Raw genomic sequence first — 19594 nt, 5'->3', positions numbered from 1 at the left:
CCAAGATCCCTTTTCTGGCACAATGACTCGCAAGGGACACTCAGGTTTATGGGCCGTAACAGTGAAGAAAGCTTCTAAAACACCTTTGTTTTTTCTTCTTTTTGAAGAGCTTCAATTTCAAAGCAACCTTCTTCTGCTTGTTAGGACGAAATCTGACGTGGTTGAAATTATTACCAATAGCCTTTTTAGATTTAACGTGCACTAGGTTATTGGGAATGACAACAAAGCCTCCTTCTTTATCTGTTTGAATTACAGAAATAATAGCATCGCTTAAAATTTTTTACACGTTTCAATGGCGGATTCATAGAGGGAATTTCACTCACATAGCGAATAATGGCGGCCACTCCATCGCCTATAGCTCTCTCTCTCTCTCGTAGTTAGTTGTGGTGTGGAAGTTACTGGCTGAAAGCTGCACTTTGGGCCTAGTTGTAAGGTGCCCAATAATTTGCAGGGTTGTTCAGCGTTGCCCAGCACGGTGAAGAGACAACGGAGCAGTCTCTTGGAAAGGTGAAGTCGTGTCTATTGTCAGATGAAGTAACGTTAAGCTTTCAGCTTGCTTTTTGAAGGCCTTTAACTTTTGCTCAGTGCTTTGGGGGGTTCTGGGCGTCATGACGCCCAGAACCCCCAAAGAAAGTAAAAATATATGGCCTCCGGTTAGAGCCCCCCTATGCTTGTAAACACAGGGCTGGTCTGCGCCAAATTCGGCAAAATATAGGTGTGTATTCGTTCAGATAAAAATTTTTCATCGCCGTTTTTTTTTTTTTTTTTTTCAGGTTCTCACCAGCTCCATTTGATTCACATAGGAGTTAGTCTGAAACACAATGCCCCTTTCACTTCAAGCCAAATACGCAAAACCATTGTGCTGGGCACAACACCTGATCATTTGCAACGCCGCACACAGTCCTCTCTCGACAAACATTGCGTTAGCGGCCCGCACGCTCTGACGTAATCGTATTCACACACAGTGACTGAAGAGAGCGCAGTGCGAACACAATGAAGCTCGGGGGTGATCGGGTCAGCCGCTTCCTCCTGCGCGTTTAATCCCTGGAGAGAATACAGAGGCCGGCGTCGGTGAGCAACGGGTCGTCGTCGGGCTACAATGCGCGCTCGAGAAGCATCTTCTTCGTAATCCAATTTACGCCCAGTGCGGAACTCTGTGATCCCTGAACTGCCATTTGCGACGGGTTCTCCCGGTCCGGTTGGGTACAGCCCCTGGGAACAACAACGTTCGCTAGGACGACGCAAAACCAACATCGAGAGAGCGCCTATAGCTACTACGTCACGAACAAGAAACACTGTACCGTGCACAATCCCGACTAAGGGGCAGAGCTCTTATACACAGCGCAGGTAGTAGATCATGTACTTGCGCCAGTACCTGTCGTGATTTATGTAATTTTCAACGTAGAAACGCAATGCGATAGTGTAAACACCCGAGTGATGTTTATTAATACGCGCATTGTACGGTCGTTGTCGAAACTCAGCGCTGCTTTCGGGCGCGTAAGGGCTTCAGAGCTTATTGGGGCTTCGACTGCGCTGCACTCATTTGAGTGAGACCGAGCGCGAGGAACAACGTAAGGGCCGAGAGAGTGGCTTCGTATTTCGGCGCCATAGTATGCCACGACTCAGCAGCCGAACGCCTTTCGCGCTCTACGAGAATTTTCTTTCGCGAGTGGCGCCCCGGGCCTGCCAGATCTTGAATGGCCATTGTTCGGCGCCAGCACAATGGACGACGGCCCCGGTGCTATTAACCCGCCACCTCTGCCAGGGAGCTGTGCAGCCAAGCCCCGCCGAGTCACGGAAGGGAAAGTACGCTTTGCCGCGGCACCCGAGCCGCGCCCGAGATCAGGCCGCCGGAAAGGCGAGCGAGCTTTCAGGAACGCAGGGCACGTACTACCACCAGCAGCGCTGCTGCCTACCTTGGAGGGGAAGAGGGCGTACGACGCGATGACCAACCCAGCTAGCAACTGCTTGACTCAAAAAACGTTGCACTTCCGCTCGTGCCTTTTTGCAGTGCAAAGCCAAGGAACGGAAGCGAACTGAACGCCTTTCGCGACACGGTCGGAGCGGACATGCTCGTCGTGATTGGCAGGAAGATCGAGATCAAAAAGCCTATTCTGAACGAAGTATTCGGGAACAGAGGGCAACTCATAGGTTGATCGTCTCGAGTTCTGCGGCTTTCATGGAAATGCAACTCAAGAGGACAACTAAATTAGACCGGTAAAAGGCAGGTTCTGCAGCCTTTCTTTGAAGTTTAGAGTCCAGGGGGCTTGCTTCTAAGCCGTGTAGTCAGCCTCTTTTAGCATTCCTGTATGTCCTACCCGCTGAAAGCGGGCCGGATTAAAAATCTGCTTATCCCAAGCAGGTTTAGAACACTGTGAATGCAGTACAAGCCACAACTTGAGGTGCGGCTCAGAAGTGAACCGCCTGAACTCTAAACATTTTACAAAGACTGTACATGCTACGGCCACACATACATCCAAGTGCCTGCGCGGTACGTGCCGTATTCATACACCTTTGGTTTGCACGAAAAAGAAAAAACAAAAACAAAACAACTGTTTGCGCGCATCAATGCACTCCGCGCGAAACAGAGGGCGTGGCATCGAGTAGCGCGCGCTCTCGCAACTGCTCTGTATTTACTTGCTGCCTTTTTCCTTCCTTCCTTCCTTGGTCCTGCCCGCGACTAGGTCTTCTTCCGCGCTCCGCTGAACGTAATCGACTCAGAGGAAAGAAAAGCGGTGATGAAGCGAGGACGCGTCGTGAGCGAAGCGCTGCCGTTCGAAAGCGCGTTGAATGGCCACGAATCACGATTCGTCGATTTCCCATCGAACATTTTTGTGCCCGTAGATCCGCCGCGCATGCAAACCACTTGTGCGCAAGTGCCCTGTGTCCAGCTTATGAGCGCGTTTATTCAGAGAGTATATAAAGTGCACTTCCGCGAGTAGCTTGACGATCACGCGTATATCATATACGCGGTCACGGCACCTGATTGGGTTCTCGTTCTTTCCTTATTGTTATTCTTGCCCGCGTTCTCATTTACTAATCTGATTTGCATGTCGGAGAGCACGCACGTGGAGGCAGCCGTGTTCGCTTCGCTGTTTCCCACGGTGGCGGGCGTACTCGAGGTTCTCAATCCGGCCAAAAGACAAAAAGCGCGCATACGGAGAGAAAGAAAGGCGTAATGGAGGATCGTCAATATCAAGGCGGAGTGAGCGAGAATTTTGTTGGAGTATTGCAGCAGCGACCTACCGCAGAGAATTAGTAATTTAGAGCACTGGCAAGAGGTGCGATGGTGGCGATGATGATGGTGATAAGAGTAAACGATATAAGAAACCATATGGGGGTGATGGTAGCTACTTGCCGCAGATAATTTGTAATTGCAGAGTACTGGCAAGAGGTGTGATGATAGCGATGACGATAACAATGTGAAAGTTAGTATAAAAAATAACACATGGCAGTGACCGCTGTGAAACGCGGGATTTAGTTACAGTTGTTTGTGGATGTCAATCCAGCTTTTTATGCTCATTATAATTGGTCCTCTTCTCCAGTACAATGCATCTGACATCGTCATACTGCTGCGTGTGACTTCATTGTATTCGGACCACATAGCTTGGCGCTTTGCGGCGATGCTTACCAAGTGATGCCATGCCTGCACTGCATGCTGATCAATAAGCGGGGCACGATGTTACGAGGCCGATGCTGCAAACTGCATGGAAAACGCGCGCTCTCGACAGCTGCCTTTGAAACTTCTTCATTCCGCGTCGCTTGGCACCAAAGCACTAGCTGATCCCCATCACCACAACTAGTCAAACATCATAAACACCACCGTGGACATGTGTCACCTGACCAAACACCACAGTGATGGACAGACGGCATAAAGTATCAAGTAATGAGCGTTTTAATTGTTAGGTGAACTGGAGTGCTTTATGTGGGAGGAGTACATAACGACGGAAAAGAAACATATCACACGTTGCAACTGGAAGAACAGGAACTAGCCTCGCTTGTTCATTTAAATTTCTTATAAAAAAACAACAACAACAACAAATTAACTTCTAGAACCCCAGACGGAATACATACGTGACCAAGGAATCGTTACCGGAAATGTTTCTTCTCTTTTTTTTCTTCACCTCTTCCAGCTTTACGTCATCGTGTTATAATCATCATCACGATTATCATCAGCAGCAGAATGAATATACACTGCAGGACCAAGGGATCCCCGATATCTCTTTCCAGTTAAACTGGTTTTTCACTATCTTCGGCTGTACCTCATGCCAGAAAACTGTAGACAAGCGCATTTTTCAAACTGAAAGTATATTAGCACACTTTTTATCGCATATCGTGCGATTGCACTCCATAAACTCGCAAATCCTCAACTGGTACGCTTGGAGGTTTGTGCGAATTATTGTCAAAAAAGCATCGCATCGATCTTCTAAGCCAGCGTTTGCTCATTGCGAGCATATAACTAACTTTGAAGGAAAGATTTTCCGCGGCATCGGAAAATGGGATGATTCATATCGTAACAACTGTATTTTATAATTCACAGTTGCCTTACAATTAAAACTGATGCCCAAGAAAACCGGATTTGTATCTCCAAAGATTCCTGATCTAATCCGTCCACCTGACTTTCCGCCACCACCTCGCATGCTTACCTTCACTGGGAATCCGTTCGCTACTCTTAAAGAATATCGGTTATCATGCCTTTTCCTTATATGTCCTGCCCACGCCAATTTCTTTTTTTGATTGCGACTAGAACGTCAAAACATTGTATATTATACAAGTTTTTCAATATGTCATCGGCAGAAATACATCGTTTCATTCGCTCAATATCACTTCCGCTGTTTTTAGAACTTGCCGTAACGCTTTCTGAATGTGGTGCTGCATCGTGTGAACTCGATCAGCCGTGACTATTGAAATACTACCACTACGAGGAACTGGCACTACCGATGCCTCAGCTCAAGGAGACAGACGTAATTAAACGAAGGCCACTCTGCGTGAAATATTCGCTGTTCGAAGAATTAACAACGTCATTGTGCAGATCAGGTATGCACCCTTTAAAGTGTTGCCTCGTAGGTCAGGTAAGCCTGTTAGGTTGCATAAAAATCCGCACAAGTTTGATATCAACAATTCGCACTGCCGCTGTATGTGATCATGAGCTGAGCTATACCCACTGCAGCGCGAAGGTCTCTCCCATTTTCCTCCAATTAACCCGGTACTGTGCTGGCTGCATCCACTTGATCCCCTGAACGTTTTAACCTCATCCATCCACCTAATTTTCTGCCGCACTTTGCAACTCTTCCCTTCCCTTGGAATCGGATTTGTTACCATTTTCCAGCATCGATGATCCATACTCGCCTACCGCTTCCAGCGCTTCGCTACCTATTTTCAACTGCCATTCCTTACCCAAGCTGTTCAACATTACCTTAGTCTTCTGCGTATTAATCTTAAAGACTATTTTTCTGCTTCGCCAGTCTATAGATAATTGGTGCAGCTACGTGCAAATATCTGTGGGCTTCTGTTGTCTTGCTACTTTCATCTATGAACACGACGAGAAAGCAGGTCGATCCACAAGATGGAAGCGCCGAAATCCCGATGCATGAAAAATAACCTCGATAATCGAAACCAATCTCGGTGGTTCTTTTGTGGCCTTCTTCGTAGCCTGGGTACGCTAGCACAGGTTCTTTTTAGGATGTGTGATAATGCGGTACGATGCATATCAAAACATACGATAATGCTTTGTACGCAGAATTTTCGCGAGAGTATTGAGCTGAATGCCACTGTGAAACCCCAGAACGAGAAAGTTAGAAGGAGGAGATACGTGTCTACATCTGGAAAAGGTCCTTTTGAATTGATGCCGCAGTAACGATGCCAAGTAGGTGGTAGTTTGAAATATGAAATCAAGCGAGGCATACAGACCGTTTTATTAAAATACAAAGACAGCAGCTGTGAAAACGCAATGTTCAGAATTGTAAGAATGTACTGAGCGCCTCGTTTTACCATATATGAGTAAAAATGGCCTTACATTCTTCAGGTGTATCCAAGAGCACGAAGAAATGGATTTTCTGAATCTTTAGCTATCTTTGTGCAAATACTTCGACATCCACAGAGCTTAGCTTTTGGTATTGAGTTACCTTGCCAGGAGGACAAATTCGGGCGTATTTTTGAATACTGAGTTGTTACGCAACAGACAATCAATGACGCGCCTATGAATCCGTTCTCTTTACATTGAATTTGATCAAATGAAGCACCCAGCAGTAACCAGTCACCGAAATGTTCACTTTTTAGTGAAATAAAACCAGGGAATACAGGTGACATGGAAGGACAAAAAGAGGCACGACCTAAGACCTCGTACTCGCTGTACCATTCATCGAGCTCTTACCTATTCTTGGCGACGCTCCCTGGGCCCCCAATGCCAGAGTCACGTGTCGGTTGGAGGTCCAATAATTGAGACATAACGAAAGCGCATGTCGACATCGCCGTATCCGAGAGCAACAGTGTGGGAAAAAAAGGAACCCTTAATCGACGACTCTGCCGGTGGCCCCTTCGAGACTGCAGCGTGTAATCTCCGCCAGGAAGGAGGTAAAGGGGAGATGCCGACCGGACGCTATCGACGACGACCTCGCGCCGTTAAACTGTCCGGCACCGCCCAAACTTCGCCTTGAACACACTGCCGTGCTGTTGTGTGCAGTGTGGGGCGCATACTGGATCGATGCCGACTCGCCGTGGGACAACAACGTCACTTCCTCCTCGATGAGCTCGATTTTTCAACTGTTGATGATTTTAACCATTCGAGTCTGCCCGAAAGAGGTCATGATCCTTCGGGCGTGTTGCTGCTGGACATCGCAATTAAAGCGAGTGTCCTTCGAGCCACCCGTGATCACATGGTCAGAATGGGTAGGAGGTGTGATGTGAGGCAGCTGTTAACAAGAAGGCATGAATTTTCAGTAACTGCGCACTTTATAATACACTGAAGCAGGTGCCTGTCAAGCCTACATGTCGCGACAAAAGATAAATCACATACCAGGAGACGACCATATATGCGCTAAAAAGGGTTTATTTTCGAGAGATTACGAACTGTGATACCTATAAGTTTCAAAATGCCGCGAATTCTTGATGATTGACGGGGACGCCCAGAAGAGGCGGGTGGGGGGGGGGGGGGGGGGGGGGGGGGGGTAAGAGAGAGAAAGATATATATATATATATATATATATATATATATATATATATATATATATATTCAATATGCAGAAGACTAAGGTAATGTTCAACAGCCTCGGGAAGGAACAGCAGTTTACATTAGGTAGCGAAATACTGGAAGTAGTAGGCGAATATGTCTACTTAGGACAGGTAGTAACCGCAGATCCGGACCATGAAAAGGAAATAACAAGAAGAATAAGATTGGGATGGAGCGCATTTGGCAAGCACTCGCAGATTATGACTAGCAGCTTACCGGTATCGCTCAAGAGGAAAGTATACAACAGTTGCATCTTGCCTGTACTCACCTATGGGGCTGAAACGTGGAGGCTAACCAAGAGAGTTCTACTTAAGTTGAGGACAACCCAGAGGGCTATGGAACGAAAAACGTTAGGGGCAACATTAAGAGATAGAAAGCGTGCAGAGTGGGTCAGAGAAATAACTCAAATTACCGACATTCTAGTGGAAATTAAGAAGAAGAAATGGACATGGGCAGGAGATGTAGTTCGAAGAGAGGATAACCGATGGTCGCTGAGGGTAACAAACTGGATTCCAAGGGAAGGAAAGCGTAGCAGGGGGCGGCAGAAAGTTAGGTGGGCGGATGAGATTAAGAAGTTCGCAGGGGTCAAGTGGATGCAGCTAGCACAGAACCGGGTTAATTGGAGAAATATGGGAGAGGCCTTCGCCCTGCAGTGGGTATAATCAGGCTGATGATGATATATATATATATATATATATATATATATATATATATATATATATATATATATAAAAGTGAAAAATTGCTTCATACTGTTTCCAAGTTTATTTGTAGTCGACGTTTCGGCAGGAGCCCTGCCTTTCTCAAGACTGATGGTACATGATTCTTGTTTGTCTTCTTATAGGGTTGGCAAGAGGTGATACAAACAATATGGGCACACACAGGTGAGTCAGCTCGTGTCCAGCTGACTCACCTGTGTGTGCCCATATTGTTTGTATCACCTCTTGCCAACCCTATAAGAAGACAAACAAGAATCATGTACCATCAGTCTTGAGAAAGGCAGGGCTCCTGCCGAAACCTTGGAAACAGTATGAAGCAATTTTTCACTTTTATGTAACCTCTGCCAACCAAGTACGTCTATTTACTTATGCTATATATATATATATATATATATATATATAGAGAGAGAGAGAGAGAGAGAGAGAGAGAGAGCAGATCAAAGAACCGACCTCATCTTGCTTTGTATAGATCCAGGCTATTTAAACTACATAACCTCGAGTAGTAACACATGAATCGCATTTGACACGTCCCGATTTTTCTTCCTTTCTTTTAGAACATTTCTTTTTCTTTTTTCTTTCGAGACGTGAGCTGTGCTCACTAGGTTACTCGTCTTCCGGATCCCAGCACCGGGGAAGTGCGTGCGGTCGTGCCGGAAGTGGCGATCCCGTGACCCCTCGGGATCCGTCGGTTCCTCGTAGGGTTAGTTGTCAGCGGAAGCCGGTATGGTTGTTACAGTGTGTGGAGTCATTCAACTGACGAGTTTCGGCGCCTATCTTCGACCTGTCAGGTTTTGTCAGTGGCGAAGGATTAAAGGCGACTCTACAGGGCTGTTTGAAGCGAGCTATATATTTTAGAGCCCGGTTGATAATAAATGTTTCCAACTGAGCAGAACAAATGCGCCATCATTTCCAGCCTCGGCGTCCGTTATTATGAACTTAGTTATACTCGAACGGCAGTTGTTTCCCTTTAAAAAGAAAAGTTAGGATGAAATACGCTGATATGCGTAAGGCGAATTTGTACTCTGGTCAGGCGTACGTATCTCGATGCCATTCTTGGCCTGGCAAATTATTACTTCCTTCGCTCTGTACAGGTACATTATTCGCTTATGAAATGTAGGGGTACAATGTGCGGCGCGCTCATCGCGTTTCCTACCGCCTAATCGATGTTCGTAGCGACTCTATCCGCGATAGTGTTAGTATTGGAAATACAGCTCACAGGCCGGACGCACGCGTTCTAAAAAGGACGCAGACAAAACAGTGCTTAGCGTGAGCCCTCACCGAGGCTTAAATCCTCGCTCCCTGAGTGTGACCGACAGCAATCGTTCGCTTCAAAGAGCACAAGTAGGAGATTCGTGGCATAGTGAGTCAGACATTTACAGGCCAGCTTGTTGCACCATCGACCTCGGTTAGATTAATTCCTGCCGGTACGTATAGTCAAGCCGTCGCCGCGTCGCAATAAACAATATTGGCACGACAGCGCGTCCTAAGTGTAATGTGTCCAATCAAACAACTCCGAGATTCTGAAATAAATATATGTCCTTAATTAGCATTTCTGTCTTCATTTAACCGAACACGCTTCAAAACGCTCGATGTGTATGATATACTTGTAATAATCCACGCCTCCAAAGCAATGTTTAAGCATGCTGTGGCGCCTTCAAAAGGCACAAATGTTTCTTAGCGCGTGCTTCCCACTTACCCTGACCATATGAGCACAGGAGGCTTGAAAAATTATTATTGTACGCTTTATTATTTCCAAGATCTAGCAGTTTATTAAAATAGGCGTGTCAGGTGTGTGCGGATATTGCCTAAATCAGTGCAGAAAACACGGCGTTTATTAAAATGAAAAGCTTTGAAACTTATTCCTTGTTGAAATTGTTTTCCACCTGTTTTCCGGCTGCGAGAAAGGTGCCCTTATTTGGGAGCTGAACGTCGAACCTATTCCAAAGACTGTTGCTTTCCACACTGAAGTCGAGCTAATCAGCGTGTCAACCCTGGCTGTTCGTTGCGCGAAGTCAAATGCTGGACTCACCCACATGTAGAAGGGCAGTCACCAAGCCTGCTTCTATTGCTTAGCATTGCATACGGAATTCGCCTGCTGATCCGACGGCGGAATCCCTGCCGGGCTGGATGCATTTCGCGGGCGGTTAAGTGCGAAGGATGTCCGTGTGCTGTGCATTGTCAGTGCACGTTAAGCAACCTCCGCTGGTCGAAATTAGTTAGTACCCCTCCACCACGGCATCCCTCCCCTTACAAGGTTTAGGCACTCCATCGACTGTCTATAGATTTTTGTTAATAACTACTATAGACTACCTATAGATATAAGGCTGTGCACTCTTCTTATACTTTTGATTATAGAGTACATATAGACCAACTGGAATCTGCCTATATATGCTCTATATACATTATCAAATGAAGAACTGTTAGAAATTTCAGTGCATGAATAATCTATAGATTCTCTAAACGGAAGGACGTGAAGAGGGCGCACTTTAGCCTATACATAATTTACATACAAAAACAATAGATATAAAAGAATGGCGATAGAGTTATAGATTTTTTATAGAAAATGCGCACTTCTCGGGCGCTATTAACCTCGCGAAACGTAGCTACTTTTCCTTCCAGCGTCGCAGCCTGAGCAGGCATTGCACACTATTTCATCGGTACGTGCGACACGCTCCCCGCAAGGAAAAAGAAGAAAAAAATATATATAACACCGGAGGACGCCATGCGGGCCTCCACGGGGAGGGACCCATTAAGGATCACAAACGACCCGTTGTAACGGCGCTGTGCGTGGACGATATGCTTCGCTATAATGCCCACTGCCAGCGCACGAAACTCTGTGCTTGAGCTGCGTTCGAAAAGCACTCGAGTTTCCTGCTTCGTTTCGCGTCAGACATTGAGCGGGGCAATCGGAAATCCTTTGTGCGTGCTCTGCGCAAGCACCGGACACCCATACACCCTCTGCGAACAGTAACAAACCGAGACGATTTTTTTTTTTTCAAGGTGAGAACTTGGCGCTACTGAACGGAAGGGATCCCCCCCCCCCCCCCCCCTCCCCGCCCCCTTCCCCAGGCTCTATTTCTCTCTCTAACCTCTTTCTCAGTTGATTTCGTCACGCCGGAACGCCGTTTTCTGTTTTATTTCCGCTGTGTCCGGAGTGAGTTGTCTGCTTTCGCCGTTTTAGCAGGCGACCTGCCGTGACCGAGTGTTCCAAATTCAGCGATCGCTTAACGAGACCCTAATCGCTTCGAATGTTTCCTGCAGGCTATGTGTGCGCAAGCTGCGCTGCTCGTTTGTACTTCTGGCACTTCTGTGTCCTGTCGCACTCTCCAGTTTTATTTTTGTTAACATTGCAGCTGTCGGTTGTTGCAAGAGAGCATGGCAATCACTTTTACTCCGCACCAGTATACGGAAATCCCGTGGCTGACCTTTTGTTTTCACTGTCGCTTACGTAGTGAAAGAAACGGGCACCTTCACAGTGTTTTCTCTTAATATTTATTAAATTTCCGGTTCTTATGCTTCGTTTTTATAACCGTACTGTGGCACAGAGCAAAGAAATACACTAAGTGAGCCAGAGAGCTGCTGCTTTGCAGAGAGACCATTACGAAAATCAGGAAAAGGAGTAACAGCAACCATGAATTCTTAAGACGGAATCCTTACTAGGCTATTTTGGCGCTGCAAGTGTCCGTAAAATGTGTCGCCTGAAGTTGGTTCCCTCTTGACGTCATTGCCAAGTGACATCTTCTGTCCATGAATGGATGGCAGTTGTAATTCATGGTATAAAGAATTGTATCATCGATTCGCTAGTCGTAAGTCAATTGATATCTTAAGTCGATGACGACATAAGGTATGTGACGCCATGAATATATGACGTCTCTACCGGTAACATCATTGATTCACTGATGACGTCACTGAGGCATTGTCTTAAGTCATGAGTCATGTGACATCGTAAGTCGATGGAATCGTAATGTAAGTGACGTCACTGACGCATACATTGACGTCACTATCAGTGACCACTGACGTCAATGGTTTGACGACGCCACACAGCCAGCTAATCCGAAAGCTGCGCCAAACTGTACCTTGAATGCCGCAAGACATTCACATCTGATTCCAAAACATTACACTTCGTCGTGTGTAATAGGAGATCGAAAAGTGGCGGTCGGATACTAACGGAGTGGGTAATTAAGCAGATGCACAAAGGCTTTGATTAGAAGTCAACAACGTCGCCGGCTGCGCTAGTGATTTCGCAGTCTGTCAATGCAGTTTATGCAGTGACCTCTGAGTTTTTTAATGGTTTCATCAAAAAGCGGCCGTCGATGCCGGGATTCGATCCCGCATCCTTGGGAACAGTAGTCGATCTCCGTAACAACTACGCCACCCCGGTGGGTGTTAGGCTGATACTGTTCGCACTTCTTTTTCGAGAGATCACGCATCTTTATCCAAGAAGGCGACAGCTCACTAAGGTGCAATAACGGCTATTTCTCTGCGTCTGTCTCTTTGTGGTGGAACTGATTAGCCGAATCGTACATTGCGCGGTGAGATCAGATGGCAATCAGTCCCACAAAGGGGGTGACTCGCGAATGTGTACGAAAGCGCGTCCTTTATAATTACTCGAAACTGTGGGAACCAGTGGTGACGTGGTGCTATGCCCCTTTTTGTTCACAGGTGCACGAGCGGTTGTCAGACTCCGAGATCCGGCGCGTATTCCGGGTGTCATCCCGGGGCGAGGTGCCACCGTACGAGCTGGTCCAACTTCGCGCTCCGAGACACCACCGGGCGGAGCGCGAGGCAAGCGGCGGCGACCGGCGCTCCGTCTCGCTGAAGGCCTTCGGGCGCCGCTTCGACCTGCGGCTCAAGAGGAATCGGGACTTCGAACAGCGCGCCGCCAGGCTGCAGATGCTGGCCGCCGAGAGCACGCCCAACGGACTCGCCTACACGCCGCTCAGGGCCAAGGTGAAACACCCTCTCCGTGATATGAAAGAGAACTGAACAAGGGTTGAGGGGATACCTAAGTTTGCAATGCAAGCCAACGTTTGGACGAGGGGACTTGTCTTCGGGTGAGCCACTTCCTGTTCACGCAGTGCGCGCGCCACTCGTGAGGCAATAAAGGCTTTTGCTTTAAAATGCGGACAGAAGAGAAGAGACTGAGGGAAACGAAAAGGCTGACAATATTCCAGTGCCCACGTGTAGAGCAGGCAAGCAATGCGCAACTCTTTCACCGAGTCGGTTATGCGGGACGAGATGAGTACAGAGGTGCCTCGTTTGCGGGGCCTCCAGCAAAGCACTCATTAGTGGCGAAATTCCAGCTAATTTCCAAGTCTATAGAAGGAGGTGCGCTCAATATCCGCTGAACGCTACTTGTATATGGTTATATTCTCTTCCTTCCATCTCTCTACGCCTTTCTCGTCTAAAAAATAAAATATATATTCAACAAGCTTGTAATATACGTTCGTTAGTCAGCGATTTCAAAATTTTGCAGGCCTCTAAATTATCTGGTTGAAAATGTAACGGTAAACTGATGCCATCGAACTTTAAAGCAAGCGTCGCAACCATATGGCCGCTGTAATATATATATTTTTTCTTGCTTTCTCTGGGTCCAGCGCTAACTCATTTTAAACGGGAACTTTTTTTTTTTTTTTTTTCGCTGTCGCTCTAAGGACGAGCGCTTTCAACTTTAGGCCTCAGTCTTCACGTTCTTGGCACCTGTGGCCAAGGCATGCGTCGGAGCTGATGAAGCTGGTTAGCTCGAAAGCTCATACATGCAATGCGAGAAGCTTTGCCTTAGCCCGTTTGATAAGGCACCCAAGTAAGAGGCTTAACTTAAATCCTCGCTTTCTGTGCGTATTTCGAAGGTCTTGGTGGCGCTCTTGACTTCCTCTTCGAAATTCACTGTTTATGGATAACACTTGCGTATCTAGCGGCGATGCTCTGAACAAGATGCACTATGATGATTGGTTAATTAATTGGTGAATGCATTATTATTAGCATATAAAGTAGAGAAAAGGGTGGTCTTCAAAACCGCACCACTTACGCGGGTGCCACGTGCCGCCTTGCTATGCCTGTGCACGTCGTGTCATTCACACAAAGAAGCGAAAATGTACGAATACTGTCACGTTCAAATCGCAACAGCTTTCAAATTATTACGCATGACACGTACCAATGCGGTAGAAATGAATAACGTACCCTGTGCCTAAAGGATAAGTACAAGCAAAAAAAAAAAAAACAATTGAACGTGGAAGCAACGAAAATTTCTTATTCCTTTAGAAATAAACCACATAGCCACGAACTAAGAAGTGTATATTTTGCTTTTTTTTTTTTATGAGTGCGCTTCGCAACCCTCAACATGGTGCCACGCTTTCTAGTGACGGAAAAACGGCACATGCCGTGGATTCGGTATCCCGAAACATCCTCAGGCAATACTGCGCTTTTACAAACGCGCTTCTCGGTGAGATGTTTGGAATTCTCTACAGAGATCTCTTCAGACCGGTCATGAGTTCTTGTTTACCATGACATAACTAAACGTAACTCATACTAAACCTAACTCAATCAAGCTTAATCCAACGTGACTATCACGCATTGTGACCTCAGTCAGCCGGCGATGACGATGATGCTGTTCGTAGCGCTTGTCTTTCTGCACAAACGACTTAAAGCGATTGCGGGTGTATTGACCGCAGCGCTATCGCGAGAACCTTTTTCGCACAAATGAGCTCGCGGCGTCCACGATTGGCGGCGGGCCAGTCGAGTGGCCTGTGTTCCCAATCGCCCCTATACTGGCTGATGATGCGACGAAGACAGGGATGGTTACTCGCGTCTTATATGCATGGCCCCGTGCACGAATGTTATCCTTTCAAGCAATATTAACTGTCGTATTGATGGAGGCGCAGAACGAACTAACATGAACTGCGATTTCTGTGGCAGAGGAGGTACAGTAATGGTCAAATTAGCTAAATAGTGCGGATGGCACCGGCAGCAGTCGCGGGTGTTGATGACCTATGTTGCCTAATCGTCCTTTGCCTACAATTAATGGAGCATCGACGATACAATGAACGCTACTGCATTGCCGAAAAAGAACATCCGACAACGACATCGCCATTGACGACAGGGACGACGATTTGCGAGCACGCTGGGTGGGTGAATGAAAATAGTGGATGGAGGTTCTAGGACGAGCACCATGCATGATGACATCTTGCACACTTACATCACCATGTAGGGCGCGTAGACGACCTTTCCACGATCTCAACCCGCGTCTTGCTGGCTTGGAGCAGAGTGGGATGGTGTGCAAACCGGGTTTTTAACGGCATGCTGATGAAAGATAAGTCCTAATTAAGGGCTTGCCGCAAAACCACTTGCGACAAACCCTTTAGGACTTACCTTTAAACTTGTGGCGTTGAGGTCAGAAAAGACTCAGTGATCACCTTAGGACCATGAACTGTGGTGTAGCCTACCCTCAGGGAAAAAAAATCCGCCTCAGGCATGGCAGTCCGTTCGCGGCTTCCACCAGCGGTACCAAGACCTTAACTTATTATTATTATTTTTTCTACATTTCCTAGCTTCTAGAAAACTGTGTTCATTGAAAATCGGGCTTCTCTGCCAGTGTCACCCCCTCCCGTAATATCGGTACCTGGTTGGACTGAAAGAACAGAGCCTGCGCATCCAACAGACAGCGATGTACTAGGCACCTTAGTGTAGTGTATTAATGAAGTCCACTACTATACTACTTCAACCGTCAGTGAAACGTGGTGTAGATATGAATATCTGCCACATCTTCTTCCTCAGCGTGTCATTTAAAATTGCTATAGTCGCTTACAACTCCATTAAAAAGTCAAGTTTTGCTCAGTAGGCGGTCTACGACAGCGCCTCTCCTCATTTCCTTGCGACCTGCAGGATGAAGAAGCGTCGGACGACCTCTGGTCCGGAGGGGGTGCCTACCAGGACCACACCAACATGGCTGCCCTTGTACTGAGCGAGGACAAGCTGGGACGCCTTCAGATGGTGAGGCACGAAGCTGAGCGCCACCTTCGACACCGGCTCGGACGAAAGCCGCACCCCTTTGCCCCCTGACACTTTATTCCGCACGCATTGTGCGACACACACGGGGGCTAAGCTTCCGAAAACGGTCTCATGCGGAAATGGAAACGTGTTTCAGATTTCTTCCACTTCGTTTGAGCGATGCAAAACACTGTTTTGGACATCGAGGGAAGCGCTGTTGAATGCAACATTGCGATTACCATTGACGAAATGCAATGTCATCTTTCAAAAGGGGTAATGTAAGGAAAGGAGAAAAAAGAAATAAAGCGAAGGTACAAATAGAGCCATTCTGTGAAAAGGTCGTATGTGAAGCCTCCTATCGGAGGCTGCAGATTAGTTCGTGCATTAGCATTGCAGTGCAGATTAGTTCGGGCATGAATAAGACATGAACTCAGCCCAGGTAAGCGTCACGTCTTCGTATATGAAGTGACGTTACCCATCATAGCGCTCAGCAAGCGTAGCGAAGGCTTGAACCGGACTCACGTGCGAACACCACACGACTTGTGATGGGCTCAGCTGACTGGCAAGGTATATGAGCTAGCCACCTTACAGTTTCAAGCCCCTATGTCTCTTTTGCTGAATGTAGACAGGTATTCAGCGTCTTAATAAGTACTACTCCTCATCAGTGGCGAAACTCAACACACGCCGCAAGGTGTACCACATCGGAAGTACACAGCTGCTGACAAGGGCATGTAACTTGCTATTGATGATATGCCCCTAATGGCATATCTATGGACATAATTCTAACTGCCAACAACTATCCGAACTACTTCGAATAAGTATATTTCAGAATCTGGCAGCTTGGTAGGAATATATTAAGTCTATTAGAAGGGAGAATTCTGACTGCACATCACATTACAAAGCACCGCATTTGGCGTGGGAATAGTTAGCCTTGCATTTGCTTTCAACTTACATTTCCGTTAGACTACAGTTTCACTTGGCCGCGAACACCGCATGATCCGCTTCCCTCGGTGAACGCTGGCCTCTTAACAACCCCCGAAAACCTGAGTTCCTGTCAACTTTTTTCTTCTCACCACTTTCAGGTCTTCGCATGCAGCACATCTATTCGTCGCCTTTTGTGCGGGTGGTCTTCGTCTCTCCAGTGCATTTATTTCGCCTCTGCACGCCTTCCTTTTACCCTTCTTTCCCCAATGGGATCACACAAAAACCTACCTAGTGCAACTCGCGACGGTTCTGTACAAATACATACCATAAACTATAACCATAACCAAAATTGCCAACAAGTGAACGCACACACTAGTTCCTTCCGTGATTAGTGAGGAGCTCGCTCGCTTCTTTTGGTCACTGCGTGAGCAATGCTAATTAGGCGCCCAGCGTTTCGTGAGGAACGTTAGTATATTTTGATAAATGACAGTGAGGTAGAAAGAAGGATGTCACGAGGCATCGCCATATCCAGCCTGCCCGACGTGGCGGTGAGTACATGCATGCTTTCCTTGTGTGGCATTCAGAGTGAAGGAAGCTATACTCGTCTGGTTTGCGATTACGTCGTCTGCTCATATCTCTTACTAAAACTCGCTGTGTTTCGGCTATTGCTTTTCGTAGCAACAACGGGGCAACTGTGGCGATTTGCTATCATACAAGAGCACACATGCGTGAATTTATCCTGTCTTTAGACATTGTGGTAGTTAAGAAAATAAAATGAGTCAGCCTTCAGTTGGGAACTGTGCGACGAAAAACTCACCGCGTGTTTCAAGTCAGTCATGACGATTGGCTCCCTTGACTTAATACACGCTGAATCAATTAAAGAAGAAAAAACTCGTGTAATTTTTGGCCATTGCATTGCAAAAATAAGAAATAAAACAATAAGACAAGGGGCAAGCAGGAATATTTGCCGAAACAATTATGCTGTCTGTCGATAGCCACCACACGATTGAGAGAAATCGAAGCCGTGTAACTTCAGTTTTCATATCTGATGTCTTGCAATAATGTGTACTCAGCCAGTTTTGTTGCTCCCGTAGGCACCACGCTTGTTGCAGCTTTAGGTTCATTTAGCTAACCAGCGTATATTGTTTGTTGCGTTTTACTTTATTGTGCCTTGCTGTGCGACCAATATTTCAGCCTGTCTAAATAAACGGCTTTCTTAACCACCAGCTCGCCGATATCATTCTTCCCTACCCGATTACTCCGAGCCCATGCCATGAGTGCGTTACGAAAGATAGGACAGGTTACGCCTGTCTAAAGCGCCATGTGCTAAACTCTCTGTTTATAGGCGAAACCAGCTTCACAGCAGTTGCCTATGCTTTAATCGGAAATAATTCCGTAAGGAGCTTATCACATGGTTAACAAGTGCAGGAAAAAAAAAAAAGGTCGCTCGTTTGGGGAGGCAGTGTTTCGTTTCCGCGACGTCTAAACATGCCCGCTTCCAGGAGGGGACACTCGGAGAAGACCTGGCCGTTGCGCCCCTTCCTACGCGGCTGAACGTCAGCGCGGACGAGACCTACTACGACCCGAGCGGCAGCGCCGACGACGAGGGCTTTCTGGACGAAGACGCCTCACCCAGACACGTGGTCTTCAAGCGACTCGACAGCGCGTCTTCGGGAAGAGGCGACGCCAGCCAGGACACGCTCAGCGACTTCGCCCATCTAGACGATGGCTTCTTCCGGTACAGGATCACCAGGAACAGGACAACGACGATGACCACTTCGCCTCGGGGTGCGAACGGTCGCAAGTCACGACGGCGGCGCGCGCCAGGTTCTGACCCAGACACGGTGTGGCCCGAGATCCTACTCATCGTCGACTACGACACGTACCTCCTGCACGGCCGCAGCCACACGGACATCAAGCGCTACCTGGTCAGCTTCTGGAACGGCGTCGACCTGCGGTACCGGCTGCTGTCTAGCCCACGGGTAAAGATAAGCCTGGCCGGGATGATCGTCGCCAAGGACCGAGACGCAACGCCTTACCTGGAGCGAAACAGGCTGAGGGCACCCAACGAGGACGCCATCGACGTCGCCGGAGCGCTGACAGACATGGGCAAGTACCTGTACCGCGAAGACAGGCTGCCCACCTACGACCTGGCCGTGGTCGTCACTAAGCTGGACATGTGTCGACGTCACCTGGAGGGCGGGCGCTGCAACCGCGGTACGGCCGGGTTCGCCTACGTTGGCGGCGCCTGCGTGGTCAACAAGCGGCTCGAGAAGGTCAACAGCGTGGCCATCATTGAGGACAGCGGCGGCTTCTCTGGCATCATCGTGGCGGCGCACGAGGTGGGCCATTTGCTCGGATGCGTCCACGATGGATCACCAGCGCCTGGCTATTTGGGAGGTATACCGCATTTAATCACGTCGTGGGATGTTTATGAAACTTCATTTAGAGAAATAACCAAAGAAGGACATTATAGGAATTCTGCAAAGACGCGCGTATCTAAGACGTATATTCCAAAGCACGTCTGGCGGTATGATGGCATTGGTATCAGGACGCGGCGTTTAAACGTAGGGACAGAATCTAGGATTTTAATGATTGCGGAATAGTGTGCTATTTCACCCTTCCCCTTTGACGATTGATTAAGCAACTAAAATCTATGAGGGGACATAAACAGTTTCGAACAAGTATCATGAGCTCCATTAACGAAACTACCGTAATTCAATTTCATGTCATCTAA

The 19594-nt window shown here is 47.5% G+C and overlaps 1 protein-coding gene across 1 annotated transcript in view; it reads left to right on the top strand.

The window, feature by feature from the left end:
- Positions 1–19594, top strand: part of LOC146178135 (A disintegrin and metalloproteinase with thrombospondin motifs like) — a 164771-nt gene that overhangs the window by 113084 nt on the left and 32093 nt on the right. Inside the window, exons 3-5 of the mRNA XM_084577961.1 lie at positions 12610–12897; positions 15829–15936; positions 18360–19257. Coding sequence (XP_084434087.1) covers positions 12610–12897; positions 15829–15936; positions 18360–19257 — 1294 coding nt within the window. The remainder of the gene's footprint in view (positions 1–12609; positions 12898–15828; positions 15937–18359; positions 19258–19594) is intronic.

This window comes from Amblyomma maculatum, chromosome 9 (assembly GCF_055883805.1).
Source record: "Amblyomma maculatum isolate TAMU_Amacu chromosome 9, ASM5588380v1, whole genome shotgun sequence".
Classification (NCBI taxonomy): Eukaryota; Metazoa; Arthropoda; class Arachnida; order Ixodida; family Ixodidae; genus Amblyomma; species Amblyomma maculatum.
The sequence above is the reverse complement of the archived record's forward strand: the minus strand, read 5'-3'. Positions and strand labels throughout refer to the sequence as shown.